Source organism: Leuresthes tenuis, unplaced genomic scaffold (genome assembly GCF_036924035.1).
Source record: "Leuresthes tenuis unplaced genomic scaffold, fLeuTen1.0.hap1 SCAF_7, whole genome shotgun sequence".
Taxonomy (NCBI): domain Eukaryota; kingdom Metazoa; phylum Chordata; class Actinopteri; order Atheriniformes; family Atherinopsidae; genus Leuresthes; species Leuresthes tenuis.
Window position 1 is genome coordinate 11,911,596 of NW_027325361.1, and position 19,008 is coordinate 11,930,603.

General features: G+C 41.0%; 2 protein-coding genes across 2 annotated transcripts in view; one reads left to right on the forward strand and one right to left on the reverse strand.

Annotated features, from left to right (window-relative positions):
* The window catches only part of nr5a2 (nuclear receptor subfamily 5, group A, member 2), a 220,539-nt gene that overhangs the window by 48,979 nt on the left and 152,552 nt on the right, over positions 1–19,008 (reverse strand). The window lies entirely within an intron of this gene.
* On the forward strand, positions 166–18,147 carry kif14 (kinesin family member 14). The gene is made up of 29 exons (XM_072389330.1): positions 166–1,488; positions 1,582–1,836; positions 1,948–2,035; positions 2,250–2,348; positions 2,643–2,695; positions 2,797–2,827; positions 2,968–3,075; positions 3,182–3,298; positions 3,584–3,702; positions 3,901–4,073; positions 5,405–5,552; positions 5,766–5,829; positions 5,958–6,142; positions 6,505–6,607; positions 6,759–6,916; positions 7,019–7,166; positions 7,311–7,457; positions 8,269–8,401; positions 8,874–8,967; positions 9,166–9,304; positions 9,736–9,842; positions 11,043–11,143; positions 11,525–11,755; positions 11,938–12,125; positions 12,640–12,792; positions 13,672–13,794; positions 13,912–13,986; positions 14,915–15,065; positions 17,512–18,147. The coding sequence occupies exons 1-29, from the start codon at positions 473–475 to the stop codon at positions 17,889–17,891; spliced, it is 4,887 nt and encodes a 1,628-aa protein (XP_072245431.1). The 5' UTR covers positions 166–472; the 3' UTR covers positions 17,892–18,147.

A 19,008-nucleotide genomic window follows, 5' to 3' on the forward strand; every position in this document is an offset into this window, starting at 1 on the left:
CAGATTTTTTTCCTTCCATTTTTATGACATTTCCACTATGGAGGTACATTACTCTTTTAACGGAAGAAAACTAATTTTAGATGTAAAGACGTGTCAGAAAATATTTCCACTGATCTCAGTCCACTTATGATATAATCTGTACTGCCACCTAGCGTTACTTTAATATGCTTGCAATGTCGCCATTAAAATGTGACGTAGAAAGTTCAGCCAATCAGCGGTCAGTGACGGACACAATTTGAAATTGAGGCGGGTGAAGGCGGAAGCGGAGGAGACAATAACAAACAAAGTTAGCTCTTTTCGTGTGCATAGCTAGTATTTTATTCAAAAGTATTTATGTATAATTTTAACTATTATACTTAGACGTATTTGCGTCGGTCTTACATGTTTTTACTGTTGTGTACGGTCACAGGTTGAAAAACCACAGAGCAGTTACCGTTAACTAATTTGGAGTTTTTATGACCAATTAAGAGCCATGTCGATATTTAGCGTCCAGGCAAGGAAACAAACAGCATATTATGATCATCTATTGTCAACATCAACGTTCAGGACACCCGGCAAGGAGCGCCTGACAGGGCAAAAGGCAACAGACACATCTCAAGGAAAAAGTGACATGTCGAGCGTTGAATCTGCGCGTGAAGACCGCAGGTCGTCCGATAAAAGCCGTCCGGTAAACAGGACCTCTGCGCTGTCAAAGAGTGGCAGTGGGCAGCAGACTCCTTACCGAGGCCGACTCACCCTACAGAGAAGATCCAGGAGGAAGACCGGGGCTGAAACAGCGGAGAGGACTATGGCTGAAAGTAGCCAGAACACCACCCCAGCTCCAGAGAAGAGACTCACTCTGCAACGCAGGACGAGGACTCCCTCAATGGATAAAAGCGCACGTGGACAGCGTGGTGTCAGTGGTACTGGCCAACAGCCAACACCGAAAGTTCTCGGTGAACCAAATGGCAGGACTCCTGTTTTATTCAGGTCCACGAGTTTAAGGGAAACTGCCGCTAAGAACAAGGAAACGCAGGGGATGATAGCTCACGGCAAAACGCCCTCGTCCACAAGGAGACAGCTAGAGGAACAGGTACATACCTTTAAAACACCCACCAAAAAGACCCCATTTGAAAAAATCGCGGCCAAGAGAGACGTTTTCGAGAAACTGGCAAGTAAAGAAGCTCCAAAACTGGTGGCAGTCAAATCCGCAAGTCTGGAAAGGCCCAAATCCCGGGCACAGCAGGCAGAGGTTGCCAAACCCGTGCCAGCTTCTCGGGTCAGCAAGGCCACCGCAGCTGTGAACAAGTTCAACAATCCAGTGCAAGAGAAAAAGATAACCAACTCAGACCAAAAGGGAGACGCGACCCTGGTAAGGACCTCTTCTGCTCCAGCCCCCAGTAAACAACTTCTGTGCCATCCCAGTGAGGCCCCGAAGCAGCAGGACTCCTTAAAGATGGAAAACAGTGCTGTGACTGTGGCTGTCCGTGTTCGGCCTTTCAATGCCAGGTTTGTGACACTTTATGTGAGGATGTAGAGCTTACACAGTTGTAAAAGTGCTTCACCTAATTGTCTGACTGTATATAATTTGGTCTGTGACAGGGAGAAAGCAGAGAAGACACTGCAGGTAATCTTCATGAACGGTCAGGAGACTGTCATCCAGCATCCACAGACCAAACACAGCTATTCCTTCACATATGACTTCTCACTTTGCTCGGTGGATGAAAAAGACCCCACCTTTGCCAGCCAACAGACTGTATACGAGACATTGGCCAAACCTCTGCTACTGAGGGCCTTTGAAGGATTTAACACCTGCCTGTTTGCTTATGGCCAGACAGGTTCTGGCAAATCATACACGTGAGTGTTTGTATCAATGAATCGACTTTCTCCGGCACTTCTGAGATATTGATGCTGCATTTGAAATTGAAATCTAACCAGTTTGATTTGTTTAAAATGGTGATTGTGCAGGATGATGGGCTTTGAGGAGGAGGCAGGGGTTATCCCACGTTTCTGTCAGGAGCTTTTTGTGAAACTGGCCTCCATAGAAAATGAAGAGGTAATGGGTCACACAGAAGCATCGTCGGTGCCAGTCACCTGCTGTTTCTTTTTTTGTCTAAGCCAGTTTAACTTGAAAAGGGTTTAGGTTGTATGACTGACCCAACAATTAAATGATTATCCAATAATCAAAACTTGGATGAGCACACCGGCTGTCTTATTTTCAGTCTGGTTCCATCACTTATCAAAACATCTGGTCTTTTCTTGCATTTCAGGTCAAATGCCATGTCGAGATGAGCTACTTTGAAGTGTACAATGAGAAGATCCATGACCTGCTGGTGACCAGAGATGAGCCAAACCAAAGGAGGATGCCGGTTAGTGGTTTGACTCAAACTGGTAACTGCTGCAGAAGGTCCACTGCAGCCTTTACTTTTGGATCTCACACTTTCCGCAGTGGCCTTTGACCTTTTCTTATTTTAAGATTTTATTGAAAGCAGTGTACTGTACTTTTTCAAGAATGAAGGCTGCTATATTCCCTAGTAAGCAACATTATTTTTACATATTGGAGAACATCTGTTCCAAATAGTTGCTTACAGTCTTGCTCTTAATTTTTAGTGCTGTGTGATATCAGAAATAAAAAGATAAAACCTCACGGACTTGTTTTTCAGCTGAGGGTGAGGGAGCATCCAGTGCATGGTCCCTATGTTGCTGAGCTCTCTGCGTGAGAAAATCTTTTCTTTCTTTTGCTAAATCAAACTTCATTAAAAGCTAGAAAAACATTTCTTAACGGTTTGTTTTGCATTTTCATTTTTCCCTTCTCAGGAATGTGGTGAGCTCTTACGGTGACATTCAGGTCGGTTGAACTTACTGTTCCAGTCTTTCTTCTTACAATCTGTGCTTGATACTTTTAGGAGCATGTTAGAATGACCTATGAATCTACATGTAAGATGTCCTGCTGAGAGTCATAATTTGCTTTTTTTCTTTTCTTTTTAGGGCTGGCTGGAGCTTGGTAACAAGCAGAGGGCCACAGCTGCAACGGGAATGAATGACAAGAGCTCAAGATCTCACTCTGTTTTCACCCTGGTTATGACTCAGACTAAAGTATGGCTTCTTGACATTACTTTATATTCACAGCACAGATTGTGACTCTTCATTCCGACGCGGGTTTTAGCTGAGTGTTTATCAAAACTTTTGTCTGTGTGTTCAGAGTGAGTTTGTGGAGGGAGAGGAGCATGACCACAGTATCAGCAGCAGAATCAACTTGGTCGATCTGGCCGGTAGCGAACGCTGTAACTCAGCCCAGACAAGTGGAGACAGACTCAGGGTATACACACACACACACACACACACACACGGACACACTGTGTTTGACAACTCAAGCCAGAACTTAACTAATCATTAGTTTTATCCACCATGAGTAATCTGAGATACAGTTGTATCTCAGATTGCCATTCATCTCAGATTAGCCTTTAGTTGAGCCGTTAAAGCCAGACTATAACAAAATGCCACTTTTATGAAGGTTCAGGTCTATGTGGAGTATTGAAGCGTTTTCACTTTTGTAATCTCAATAAGACACAAACAGTTGATTCTAGTTTTTCCGTCTTTATAGGAGGGCGCTAGCATCAACAAATCCCTGCTAACACTGGGAAAGGTCATCTCTGCCTTATCAGAACAGGCACTGACCAGGAAGAAGGTCTTCATCCCATACAGAGAGTCTGTCCTTACGTGGTAAGAAAGCAGTATGTCCGTACAGGTTATCCTGGATTGTTGTTGACCTTCTTTCATTAGTGTTTTTATTATTTTATCAATGGAAAAACAAAAAGAGGGAAATGGAAAACAGTAACTGAATGAATTATAAATTCAGTTTGAATAACTGTAAGAACTTTCTTATTTTCTGAGCAAGCGCTGTTTTATCTTCATCCTCAGGCTGTTAAAAGAGAGCCTCGGCGGTAACTCCAAGACAACCATGATCGCAACTGTGAGCCCAGCGGGCAGCAATGTGGAAGAGAGCTTGAGCACGCTGCGCTACGCCCAGCAGGCCCGCACAATCATTAACGTGGCTAAAGTCAATGAGGACACAAGCGCCAAACTAATCAGAGGTCAGGCATCCTTAACATACGCATTCAAAAGTGTGTGGGGGATTTATAGAAGTTTATTTATACAGCCCTTTTTTAATTTTAATTTATTTTTTAATCTATTATCATTTCTTTAGACTGATAGTTCCACTTTGATGTTTGTCCAGTGGTGAAGCTCAATCTGCACAGTTTTTGTTTGTGGCTGGGTTTTCAGCAACTGTGACACACATGCTGTTTGAGCGCAGTGCTGGTTGTGTGACTAACTGGTAATTAAATCCTTGGTCACTATAGATGCCTTTCAACCAAAAGCAGCTGGAACCCAAGTGCCTCAGGCCTTTTTTTTTTTTTTTTCAATGAGCTAAAGGATTATTTTAGGGCTGATTCCTTTGCATGTCCACTGAGGTCCAAGTTGTTGGCAAATTCAGTTTGTTTACGTGTCAAATGTATATCTTTACAGCTGTGTTAGGCTGCGGTGCCAACAGTATATCGACTAGTAAAAGGGGGCAGCTGCATTAATTCAGGATTTGGTAATGTTACATATTTCTACAGGGCTGTGAGTGTTTTTATCTACACATTTGAACAGATCTACTGTGAAACTGGCTGATTTATGGCTTTGATTTCCATTGCAATCATTCCCCGCCCTGATTAATTTCCTTTGTATATCCAACCCCAGTCACTGGAAATGATTCTATGGGTTGAAATTCAGTTCTTAAGTTTACCTTTTTACCACTGGAAAACAATTTTGAGAGATTTTCTTTTCTTTCACTACAGCTATCCCATACTAACAGAACCAGAATAATAGCTTAATCGCATACAAAAATACGAAGCTGATGTCTCCATCTGCTGTCTGTGCTTTAGCTCCTCCTTCATCTACATTATATTTCACTTTCTGTGTTAATCTTTCATATTACAATAAAATCCTTCTCTTTGGGGCTTGTTCTTCATTTCCTTCCCCCTTCTTCCATCCTCCCTTTTATCAATAGCTCTTTTGCTTTCCAGCTGAAATGAGAGCCTGGCCCTAACCTTGCCTCCTGGCCATATTTATGCACTGTCAGTCGCACTTGGCAGCTAACTGTCTTGCAAGTATTATTTTTGTCATATGATGATGTGCTGCTGTTTGATGCTTTTAGCACTAAGGGGAGCTCTTGCTGTGCACTTCTCTCACATCACTGCTCAGTGTAAGACTCGATGTTCAAACTGGGACAGCGTTGCTCAATAAGTGACAATGTCAGAATATTTCCAAGGCCTCTTTTAAAGTTAAACCCTCTAAGGATTTTTGTGCGACTTTCTCCAATTTCACATTGGCATTTACTGTTTAGTTTAAAGAAGTTTGGCCCAACTTTTGTGTGTTTCAGACCTGAAGGCAGAGGTGGAGAAACTGCGAGCAGCCCAGATGAGCTCCCTGGGCGTTGAACCCGAACGAGTCAGGCTGTTCCAGCAGGAGATCGTCACCCTGAAGAACAAACTGTGTCAGCAAGAGAGAGAGATGATCGAGGCCAACCGGTCAGCTCCGCTGCACTAATTCTACCATTATTATTTGTGTTTATCTGACATAACCTTGAAACCTTTTTGGTCGCAGGGATCCAAAGTGAATAACTTATGAGAAACCTTGTTGTGATTCTTCATGGTTTACACACAGTTTGAAGTTTTAGTTGCATCTTGATAGGTCAGGGCAGAATTTTCGTTTACTTTTGGTGATGCTTTATTTTTTGGCAGGGCATGGAAAGAGAAACTTGAGCAAGCAGAAATCCGTAAACGGGAAGAGACAAAGGAGTTACAGGTATCTGATTTTCAAACCATCTTTTATCTTGCTATGTAGTGTTGATCTTATTGCATGAAACTGTGAAACTTTTCATCTTTGAAAAAAAAAAAAAAATGAGGAAAATATTTCTCGCTTTGTCCAATCAGAAAGTAGGTGTGACATTCAAAGTCGACAACCGTCTTCCTAACCTGGTGAATCTGAACGAGGATCCTCAGCTGTCTGAGATGCTTCTTTACATGATCAAAGAGGGTCAAACCACAGTGGGCAAGCTCAAACCTGGCTCCTGCCATGACATCCAGCTCACTGGAACTCTCATTGCTGACCAGCACTGGTGAGAACAAAACCTGGGCAGGGTGTGAATACCATATCAATTTGTTCAGTTAAGTAAGTGTTGGGTACCGTGTTTGCAGTCTTGTGTGTATTTAAAACGGTGTATAAATACAGTAAGGATGTTGTGGATAATCATCAGTATGGGAAGATTAAACTACATTTCAGAGGGAAAAAAATACATGCAATGTTCTTTTAATGCTTGAAATTCACATGTATAGATATTGTTTTCAATCAGTATGATTAAAGCCAAATGAAAGAAAGTGAAACCAAACTAAAAAAGGCCTGAAAGCATTTCTGTTCAAAATTAGAGATAATTTGATTTCAAGATGTTTAATTTATTTTATACTTTATTCCGCTTTTTAGTGTTATATCCAACACCCACAATACTGTAAGCATCAGTCCTATGGATAATGCCAAGACCTTCGTTAATGGAAACCTAGTCTCTGCATCCACTGTCTTACACCATGTAAGTAGAGAAAAAAATGTTTCAGTGCCTTCAGTGTAAATATGGGAGTTGTTGACTCATTAAATGTGAATCGAACTCATCAGCCTGTCTGTCCAAAGGATTTCATGAATCATTTTCAGTCCGCATTGTTGTCTGTTTATTTGACCTCCAGGGCGACAGGGTTATCCTCGGTGGAGACCACTACTTCCGGTTCAATCATCCAGCAGAGGTGCAGTCTGGGAAGCGGGTATCATGCTGGACGAGTGCAGGCGATGGCCATAAGGACTTTGAATTTGCCAAAAATGAGCTACTTGCTGCTCAAAGAGCGAAGTGAGTGTTGGAGGGTTATTCAGATGAAGAACAGTCCTCCTCATGTTTGCAGTCTGTCTGTCAAAATCAGATGACCCTATGAGCCATTTTTGGACGTTTCAGGCTTGAAGCAGAAATTGAAGAAGCCCATTTAAAGGCAAAAGAGGAGATGATGCAGGGAATCCAGATGGCAAAAGAGGTGGCTCAGAAGGAGCTTTCTAACCAGAAAGCTCTTTATGAAAACAGGATCCAAGCCCTAGAGACAGAGCTGGTAAACGTTAACACCTTTCTGTTTCTATCTTCATTCTAATTTTATTTCTTTAACATTGTGCGACTTTATTCCACAGCCATCAAACAATATAGACTGTATATGCTTAAAACTTGTGCAGTCACTATTGAATGTCATTGTTGTCAGAATGAGGAGACTGAGCAGAAGCGTCGGCAGGAGTTGCACCAGCAGCGGGTGGCCAGCCAGATGGCGGAGCTTAAGATGGCCAAGCTTGAGCTGGAGCAGGAGGTGGACACCCAGAAGAAACGCCTCCGTCTCCACATGGAGGCCCAGGTCTGAATACCAGAAAGTTCAAGTGCTTTTCTTCATTTTAAAGAGTTTATTATTTTAACTTTATGCCAAATGAGTTTCGCTCTGTCAAAAATATGCACCGTTTCTCCCCGTGCACTGAACTGATATATCTTCTTGTGTTTTACACCTTTTTAACATGGTGAAGGTTTTAACAATTTGTTTTTACTTCAATCACTGAAGCACTGTTCTTCTTATTCAGTATTTATGTTAAACTTGTCACTTCTGTTCAAATTAAAGCGGAGATAAAACAATCCTAATTCAGCTACGTAAAATATATGTGTTGTTGTTCTTCATAAAACCTCATGAAGATAAAGACTCGGTATAGTTTGGTAACAGTGTGGTGCAGAATCTCAGACCATTAAAAGTATTGCCGATACAGATCTAAATAAGTTTGGAATAAGAAGACTACTTTCCAACAGGAGACTGTCGAAAACTGGCCTGCATTCAGAGATACTTCGTATGTGATAGATCTGCAATCTCCATGAAAACAGAACTATGACCAATCTTATTTCAGTCAGCTTTCAGTCTCACCATTTCTGATCTGAAGTCAAAGTACAGAGGAGTTATAACTATTACTGACATCATCTCTCTCTTTCGCTCATGATTTGCTTCATGATTTTTAATGATATAAAGCAAGCTTTGGAGGCTTAAGCAAATACGTCGACACCTGGTTTTGTGTTTAACTAAGGGGCCTTTCGGGATGTGTTTTGAGTCATGCTAGAGTTTGGCTTAAGGCTACGTGTTATGGCCTGATGGTTTTTAACGTTATTTACATTGCTATGATTCACCCCAGGCTATGGAAGAACGCCGAGTGTGCCAAGCAAAGATTGTTGAGGCACTGGAGGCGGAGAAGAGGAAGATCGGCAAAGAGCTGGAGGATATGCTAAAGAAAAGAGCTTTAAGGGCAAACCAAACTCCCAGAAAGGGTGAGTTTTTTTTTGGTCATGAAGCTTTTTAAACCTACAATTAAACCGTGTTTTGGGTGATCCGATCACCTGTGTACAGCTTGAAGTGGGTCTTAAAGCACATCACGTCTTTATTATTTTCATTTTACTCTTCTCTGACCCTTGTGTGTGCATGTCCCTTCGGTACCTTGTACATTTGCATCTGTCAGTTTGGCAAAAAGACCTGGAAAGTTGATGACTTCTTGATACTACTTTCCTATCACCTTCATAGAGAGTGTGGCAGAGTTTTGTGTTTTGAATGAGGGGCTACATTTGCTGGTAGTAGTGTTTAAATCAAGTCTGCAGTACAAGGTTAGATGTTCCTCCTCCATAACCAAGAGAGTGATGAGGACAGCTACTGTCACATGTATGAATGTACAATTCACTGCTCCAAAAGTAAAGATCATTCATGTAAGATGTTCTTGGCTGTTAATTTTTCATTTCTGTGTTCTAGCCTCTCCACAGTGGGATGCCATGAAGTTGTCTTTAATGATTGAGGAAGCAAATAAGATTAGTGATAAACTGAAAAAACGCACAGTCTTCAGCAGGTAGGTCCAACATTTAAAGTTTACAGCTCACAAACACAGCAATGTACAATACCAGTGAGGTTTTGCTTTAATTTTAAGGATGATTTACGATATGGTTTCTCAAAGAAAAATCAAAATGTAAGCAAGTTGTCCAATTTAAAAGCTGCCGTAATCTATATCGAAATCAGCCAGCAATCAAGTTATTGTCTTCTGTTCCAGACATGAGAGCTCTGACAATGAGAACCCAGAACAAGGTGCCGTGCAGGTGCGGATTCAAAACACAAAGCTGGGAATCTCCACTTTCTGGAGCCTGGAAAAGTTCCAGAACAACATGGCTGCCATGAGGGAGCTCGTGCAGGTTTGCCTAAAATCAACTCTAACTTTCCGAATAGCTGGATAACTCGTTTATATAATCGGACCCCTGAGCAAAACTTTACTGACGTTTTACAAATGCAGCTGATTTCTGATGTTGAAATGACAGCCAGTTTTGGTCAGATTTGTAGATGTTATGAAAGAGAAATGTTTGACTTTTTTTTATAACATAGTACAGAATGAGCATTGATTAAAACATATGCTGACTGTCATCCTCTCTCCTCCTCGCTGCATTTTCAGAAACTCACTGAGATCAGCTCACACTCAACCACCCGTTTTCTAGACATTTGACTTTATTACAGCCCAGAAGGGGTGCTTTTATGCCCAGCAGATGGAAGCTGATTCTCTTTGCTATGCTTGTCTCATTAAGTTGTGTAAATGAGACCGGGCATGTCAAGAGTACTTTAATCTCTGCAGGGGGATTCCACCTCTAAAGATGACGGCGTGTTTTATGACCCTGATGATGAGTGGGAGCAAGATATATCGGCCTGCTCTGCTTCCACATCGTCCTTTTCTCGCCGAAGGTAATTATCGAGCTCCTCTTTCTATCTTCAGTCCATATTTTAGCGTCCTATATTTATAGTGCTAAAATAAGTATTTGAGGATTAAGTTGTATTCATGTTCTATTGCATGACATGAGGTGGTATGAAAGCCCTCAAAAAGACTACTTTTCCCTCAGGAGATTGCAGGAATATCTCTCTGTACATGCCCATCGTGTTGCTTCGACGCACAGGCTTTTAAAATGTGTGTCCTGAATCCACTGCCTCAAAGCCCAGCTCTTTTAATCTGAACAACGTTCAAGCAAAAGGATGTTTGGAAATTCAAAAAAAAAAGTAGGCTGAATGGAAAATGTACAGCAGAATGTTTTAGTTATTTTCACAATGTTCCCAACAGTGTAATTTACAACCTGGCACATATTTTTGACACTGAGCCATGCTTCTTTCTCTTATAAAACTACTGCCCACAGAATACTCCCCACCTCGCTGTATTTCCTCTGTTTAATAATTTCATGTCCACAAAGGTCCTGGCAGGGCATTTGGAAAGGGAAAGGTACCAAAGATCTGTCTCTCACATCATGTTGCATAATCTAAACATGCATACACATCACCAGATGTACATGCTGAACCCCCAACATTTTCTCCCCTCGATGTCAGCAGCACTCCTGCCGGTGCCCAAACTACCACCAGATCCAGCCAAATGAATACGACTTTATACTGTTCTATCCAACTCGCAGGCCTCATAACCATAATTGTTGTTGTTCACGTATTGTCCTAACTCTAGATTTCTCCAGACGAAATAAGCGTATAACATCTGTTGCTCCCGTCTCGCAAGTGTTTCTGTCCTTTGCTAACTGAATTGTTTTAAAATTATTACTCTTACCATGTTCAAAGCATGCTAAAGATATTCTGCCACAGCAGTGAGAGAAAATGCACTGCCTGCCACTACCGGTTTCACTATCCCACTACAGCAAATAAATGGTAGGAGAGAGATGCAGTCCAGAAATCTGCATATTAGAAGGAAAAAATAATAATAATTCTACAAAGAGTACAATATGAAAGAAAAACTGGCAGATGAACATTGAGCTGCAATTAGTATAATGATATCTGCATCTGTTTGTATTGACAGTCATTTTAAATGAGCGCAGTAACTGGATTTCTAAGAAAATGTGAATATAAAATGACTTGGCAGCATACTGACAAGGCTTCTGTTTGCTTGAACTTTAGGAGCAGGAGTCTTTTGAAGAGCAGGAGAATCTCAGGGCGTCTCTACGAGATCCGGGTCCATCCAATTCAGAGCCTCCACAACAGCCCCTCGGGGTCTGCTGGTAAGAGAATTAACAAAACAACTTGAGTCACATCATACAAGTTAATTATTTTAATTTTTTTTGTAGTGAGCCCAGTTGTAGGAATATTGGTACAAGTTATCATAAAAAACACTGTCAGCGTTGTCTCCAACAATCTTTTTCTGTCAAGTTTTTGGTGAGCGGTAAAAGGGAAAAATTGTTTTATTTGTATTTTTATATTCGATTTCAAATGCTGTAGTGTTAAAATGTGGAGAATTACAAAGAAAAGTCTTTGTGTTCCAGCTATTAAATAGACCCTTCTTCACTGATTTGTAAAAAAAAAAAAAAAAAACATTTGACACAGAGTTACTGCAGTGTTTCATGAAGCCTTTTTTGTGCACACCACCTCTACCTGACCCCCAGGGTTGATGGGTGTGACCAAGCCTCACTCCACCCATTCCACCACCACAGACCCTGCCATTGCTGGCATCTGCAAGGAGCTGATTGGCCAGTCAGTGTCCCGTCTGCGTAGTTGCAGTGGGACAGAAGAGAGCCTGGCAGATAGACTGATCTCTGATCTGAACCTGGTTTACATGGCGGTCCAAACCATATGTGACCTGTATGATAGCCTGGATGATGACAGCCAGGACAGCGGTGAGTTTTAACTCGATTCCAAGCTGTCAATGATGAAAGTATTAGCAAGATAGTGTTGCTCTTTTATTCTATCTATGTAAATGCAAAACGAGAGGTTTGCTTGTGCAGCTAAAATGCCAAAGAGTGCCTTCCTGGTCAAAGGTGCAGCCTCATTTTGATCAAACTTTTGTTTTCTCCTGTAGTGTTTGCATGTAACACAATGGCACAGACTGAGCTGGTCAAGGCCACCACAGCAATAGAGACTGCTGTGTTTGTTACCATGCAGTGGTTGTCCAGTGTTAAACCCTCCTCTGGCCTGCTCTACACCATTGCTGAGGAACTCAAGAGCCAAGTCAAGAAAATGGGAGGTTTCATCCAGATGCTTATACAGGTAAACACAAAAAAACAATTGCAGATTAAAGCCTTTACAGTGACGTGATACCGGAGTAATCCTGGAACTTTCAGGTGATATAAAAGTTGAAAAGAGTGCAAAATCTAAGCTGACAAAACGGTTTTCAATTTGGTGCAGTTTGCAGATGGGGTGGCTTATCAAAATGCAGAGCATTGATTGACGGGTCTTAGCTCTGAGCTGTTTGAGCTATGTCTATGGAAATGGCAAAGCAGAGGGAATTCTCAGCCTTGAGCCCCACACAGAACATGAATTTATGGAAAATAAATCTAAATTCCTTACCAGTCTCAACACCTAAACACACAATTTTCCCCTTTCAGTCCTGATTTATAATATTTTCCAGCATTTTAATTTATTTACTGACCCTTCAGACTTTGTGGACCGTTGTGTTGGCTGGCTAGCATTGATTCACGATTAAATCAATTCTAATTCCACCTGTTAGTCAGTTTGTGTATGTTGATGTTGGGCGTTTTTTTTTTTTTTTTTTTAAATCCAGGGTTGTGAATCTGAGATCACATCAATGGTGATGGAGGCACGGAGGAAGAGCGGTCAGTGCCTGAATGCAGCATTGCTTGTGCTTAGCCACATGGCAGCGGTGACAGGCATGCCGCTGAACATCATGGGGCCAGGCGCTCAGGCCACAGGCAAGGTAACGCCACCAATAACACCGCAGCAGCTACCATCTCTGTTAAGGCTCAAAGGTTCACCGCATTTAAGCCCCGACTTCATAATACCAGAGAATGCACTATTAGCTGTGCGGATCTCTCAGCAAGTAAGATATTAAGAGGTTGGGAGTTAATGATCTGAATATAAATGTGTGTTGGATTTGTTTTATGTACAAGTGCTGTGGTGTTTTATTAAATAGATGGTAAGGGTGTGCTCAGAACTGTTGCTGTCTTGATGGGAGCACAGTGTTCAACGTGAGGTAGCAATGAAGGACACAACGAGATTCGGTTTTATTTTCGACCAAACACCATAATCAGTATCTGCATATATCTGTAAACTTTTCTTGTTTGAACCTTTACTAAAACTCCAGCGTAAACAACCTCAGGATACAACACCAGCAGTGATAAACGGAATGAGTGAACCAAATGAACAACTGTGTAAAACTAACTACCCAGAAATCCCCTTTGGAATATGCCTAGAGTGCGACTGAATATTGATTTTTACATTTTACATTTGTTCCTTATACGTCATGACCCAAACGTTAGAAAGCCTTAAGCTGCTTAAAATATCGAAATACTCTGGAAAACAACTGCAATATTTCAGTTCTTGGATTTGAGGGCAGGGGGGGTTGATGTGATGCTTAATGTTGTACTATAGCTCACCTTTGTGCCTGGATTTGATGTTCTTTCTATATAGTGTCACTATACTTTGACCACATTGGATAACTGATCATCACTGTTGGTACTAATCACCAACCGTGATGCATTGTTTTGTTCATTGTGTTTAACTCTGGTCCCTGGAAAGGTGAAGCTGCGCCTTTTTAAAATGTGATTCATCTGATTATCTCATTGTATCTTTTCAGCAATCTCTGGTAACGTTTTTGCTGATGGGAACCAAAAAGGGCGTCCGCTCGCTTTTAGACGAGAGCCTCACTATCACCAGGGAAATGTTGAGAGAAGCTCAGCTGGCCTATCCCAGAAACCCAGTAATTCTATTCTATTCTATTACATTACATTTTATTATAAAGCTTCAGCAAATGTTTACTTATTTGTTTTTTTTTTTTCTTTTGTTTTAATCGGTTGCTTATCATCTCTACTTACAGGTCCTGCAGAGCCTAAAATCCAAAACTCTTGATCTAGCTCGCGCCCTGCAGAGCTACATAAATTGCCATATTTCGGTGAGTTTCAGCATAACCTCAAAGTAACAACTACAAACAATTGCTGCTGCTCTGTCACCTTTTTATTTGGTTTCCTTATATTTTTCGTAGTGTTTATTAAAGGTTGGGAGTGGGTAGTGTTAGACAGAGATTTCTCTCAAAAGACAATTGGAGCAACTGGCATAGAAAGGCTTCTGTTAACTGGAAAAAATGTGCAGTGTGTAATATTAGAGCAGCTTAGTGGCATCAGCTACATGCAGCACAGCCAATCTTCTTTCGTTGTGTCATAGTAAGAAAGCAATTACTCCATCTTGACAGAGGTTTAAATGTTACAGATTAATACCCATGCCTACAACAACCCTGTTAAAGATGCCACTCAGCCTTTATTGCGCCTGTAAAGCTCAATCCTTTATAAGCTTATCTCCCTGCAGTCATCCCTTGATGATCGTACCCGTAATGAATGTGTTGAATGAAGTGCCATAAGTCACAGCTAACAGGCTTGTTTGCTGTTATCTTGGTCACACAAACTAGCAGGGTTTTTTTTTTTTTTGTTAAACCAACAATGGACAGATATAGGTGCAGGCGTATTTTGCTGCCCATGGTGTAATTGTTGTCAAATTAACCTGAGTTATGACCTCAAACAGTTACTTGTCCTTTGAACAAGGCATGTAACACAGGGATGCATTTATGGATGTGGATGCATATGTGTGCGTAATGTCTGAAAGAAACTTCAACTAAGAAAATGTAGCTTTGGGTACAACAGTTTCTGTTGAAGTAGCTTTAAGTTAAGATCTCAACTCCAGGGCTGTCCTGTGGTTAACAATCTATCTTGATTTGTTTAAGGCTACACTGGCCATTGGCATCTATCGTAAAGTATGTGTTTAAGTGTTACTCTACATTTCACACTTACCATTTACTCTGTGTTGGATGTGTTAATGTTTTCAAACAGGAGAGGGAATCTGACCTAGAGGAGATGGAGCAGGGAAAAGAGGAGGCCTCAGTTTCTCATTTACAGAGACTGAGGACTGCATCAGCCAAACTGTTCCATCTGAACCAGGCCATCCGACAGCTGCACACCTGTCTGTCCTCAACCTTGCGAGGTGAAGCTTATGACTTACACATAACATAAGACTGTGGTTTGGTTTATCCACAATTACTTCCTCTTCAAACATCCTTGCATCACAAGTATCAGAAGGAAGTTCTGTGGAGCTACAGACCAGTGACAAATTAAAGGAAACACCAGCAAGCCTTTTTCTTTCCTTGTCTGCTTGTATGCCTTGGCATTGAGTCGCCATTTTGCTGGAACCCTAATGAAAAGATGGAAAATGTTCTTCTCAAAATATTTTCACATGGTGCACTGTTGATGGTAGTGGAAGACTGGCCAATCTCCCATAAGTGTTCTGTTTGGTTGAGATCTGGTGACTGACGGCCATGGCGTATGATTCACGCCATTTTATACACGTCAAACTATTGACACTTTGTGCCCTTAGAAATATAGCTAATGTCATCATTCAAATTGTCTAGTAAATTTGAAACTTTTGAAAACATGAATATTTGTACGAGTACCACACTCCCTATATCAACAGCTCTGGTCAAAGTGTTAAACCACAGTAGGTTGAATACTGATTCTGGTTATGTTTCAGTCCTGGTTCTGTTGGATCTCAGTGCTGCGTTTGATACTGTAGATCACAGAATCCTGTTGCACAGGCTGGAAAACTGGGTTGGACTTTCTGGAGCGGTCCTTAACTGGTGCAGGTCCTATTTAGAAGGCCGGAGTTATTTTGTTACAATTGGCAGCTATTAATCTGAGCGAGTGGCCATGAGTCCCCCAGGGGTCAATTCTTGGACCTCTTCTGTTTAACTTGTATTTGCTCCCTTTGGGTCAGATATAGCAAAACTTTAACATAAATTATCACAGTTATGCAGATGATGCACAACTTTGTGTCTCTGTCACCAGACGACTGCAGCCCAGCAGACATGTACTGTATCAGTGTCTGGAAGAAAATAAACTCCTGGATGAGAGAGAATTTTCTACAATTAAATGAAGACAAAACTGAGATCATTCTGTTTGGTAGCAAAGAGAAGAGGGTCAGCATTGGTAAATACCTTGAGACTCAGGCCCTTACAATCACTGAACAAGTTCGTAACTTTGGAGTGTTGATAGACTCAGATCTGACTTTCAGCAGCCACATCAAAGCTGTCACCAAGGCAGCTTTTTACCAACTCAGAAACATCAACAGAATTAAAGGAAACTCACCCATGCGGTCATCTCCAGTAGACTCGATTACTGTAATGGACTTTTAACTGCACTTCCCAAAAAGAGCATTAAACATCTGCAGCTCATCCAGAACGCTGCTGCTTGAGTTTTAATCAGGACTAAGAGATCTGAACGCATCACACCAGTTTTAAAATTCTTACACTGGGTTCCAGTCAGTCACAGAATAGATTTTAAAAGCCTACTGATGGTTTACAAATCCAGAACAGTTTAGGCCCAAAATACATCTGTGATTATGTTCAGAGAATATAAACCCAGCAGAGCTCTTAGATCCAAGGACTCAGGTCAGCTGGTCCAGTCCAGAGTCCAGACTAAACACGGAGAAGCAGCATTTAGCTGTTATGCTGCAAACAAGTGGAACAAACTGCCAGAGGAGATCAAACTTTCACCAAATGTAGACATTTTTAAATCCAGGTTAAAAACATTTCTCTTCTCACGTGTCTATGCATGAAATCTTCACAATATCGTTTAACTTATCTAGACTGCTGCTTGTTTTTATTTCTTTTAATTATTTTATTTATTTCTATTTATATTCTTTTACATATTTTTAATGTTTTTTCTGCCCCCTGCTGCAATGCTTTTATTTTATGTAAAGCACTTTGAATAGTTTCGTACATGAAATGTGCTATACAAATAAATTTGACTTTGAGTCAAAACTTATTATTGAAAGGTGTTTCCACCTTTCTACCTGCAAGTATTAATTACTTTTCAAAAAAAGTTAAAAGCCTCAAGCAAGCATAAAAAGGCTTTTTTGCTACATTTAAGTGATTTATTTATTTATTTTTTAAGTCTCCATCTTTGTTTTCTGATGTCCAACTGTTCTACTTTGTGGCATTTTTACCATAGCATGCCACATAAACTTCATTAAGACCTTGGGCCTGTTTGTGAAATAAGAGCAGGTGTCTTTTAATCTGCTAAACAAATGACTTTGTTTATGCATCCTTGCAGCATTCTTGACCTCTGATAGTTTGGTAAAAAAGTGTCACAATCACCTTCTAAACAAATTTTTTGACACACTATTGGTTATTTTTGTAGTTGGCTCACATTTGGTACTGTTAAGGCCAGTATCTTGGTTAAAGAGGTCATCAGACACTTGCATTGGCTTTTTCCGACTGTTCTTCAAAATGTGTTGAGTGGAGCTAGGTTCAGAGCGGGGGCAAGAGTTTTAGTGTGAGACGAATATGTTTTTAAAATTTGAGTAGTTTATCTCAATTCAAAAGTTTTTGTTGTTGCTATATGTGTCACTAATCAGTCCTCCATGACTCTTCCAGGTAAAGATCGAAGTTCTGACCTCAGCAGCTGCAGAGAGCTGATCTCCTCCTCTGCTAAGATGGTCGATGAGCTGATCACTGGCCTGTCCAAGGATGGAGCAGGAACTCTGTCCCTGCAGCTTCCATGTCTTCAAACCGTGATATCTGCACGAGATGAGCTCCACGCTGCCCTGCGGGGGCTGTCCTCCTCCTCCTACTGGACCCAGCAGGCAGAAAGAGAAAGCAGAAGTTCAGCCGCTTCTGAGCAGAGTACAGAATATGACTCGTTGACCAAAGATGGAGTTATCACTCACAGTGCTGTTAGAAATCGAGTTGTAAGTAAGGTTGTATACTCCCTGGCCCCAGGCGAACATTGCAGTGGCAGCCCACACTGGGTATAATGTGTATTTGTGGGGTTTTTGATGAGTGTACACCATTTTTTAGGGATTCCCTTAAAAAAAAAAAAAGATTTTAGGGTTAACCTGCTTGGTTTTGGGTAATTTCTTTGACTTAATGTTACAGGCAGCAAACGCTGTAAAGTCTGCTGGATTGTAGCGTCCACTGATTGTAGTTGTTTCCACACAGTCGTTCCTCTGAATCACATAACTGCAGCAACAGCTTGTGTAACTATTCCTTTAAACGTGATGTTAATACGGCTGTTGTAGTTGTGTAGCTAGTAATGTTTTTTTGTTTTTTTTCCTCATACCACGGTAAAACTTGCTTGTAGCATTTTCAAGTTGTTTTTGAGTTGGAGCAATGGCTTCACTCACCAGAATGTTTAGATTTTAACAGAAATTTCAGGTGGATAAACGGGGTAAATTCAGGGTAAATGGCTATAAAGAAAATATTATGCCAGTGCTGGACCAGACTATCATTTAGTACATTAGAAAAGATAGAATACTCATGTTATTCAGACTAAAACCAGATGTTAAAGACGCATGTTAACATGTTAGTCCAACTGAAATTGCGTTAAGTCCCGTTTCTCAAAGTTGCACTATCACACCCAGATGATTCGGTCAGGGTTTGTATTGCCCTTGTATACAAGTAAGTTCAATTGGACCCAAACTGGCTTTGACGCTTCGACATGCCCCACAGCTTCTGTCACCAGCTTTAACACAAAAGTAACAGAAGACGCCATTAATGACAGATTAGCAACAAAGGATGTTGCTCATCTTATTTTGTTTTGGGGGAGAAAAAAAGTGAAAAATATAGCGCATACAAAATGTACAGAGCTGTAAAGCTCTCCAATTTACTGCTCAACATGGTACTAACGTGGTAAACTCTTTATCAGCTGCTTTTGCCTGAAATAATAGGTTAGTTGGAAAAAGCCTAAAAGTATATAGCTGAAAGGGGGAGATATTGTAAGAGAATTGGACTAACTTCTGTCAAGAAACTGATTCCCCTCGAGTGCTTGCATGCTGGGAAAGGGACAGCAGTCTAATTAAAGAGTATAGTTAAGTTGTAATCTGGCTTGATTTAACAGAGCATTCAAAGTACTGACTGTTGCACATTTTAGTG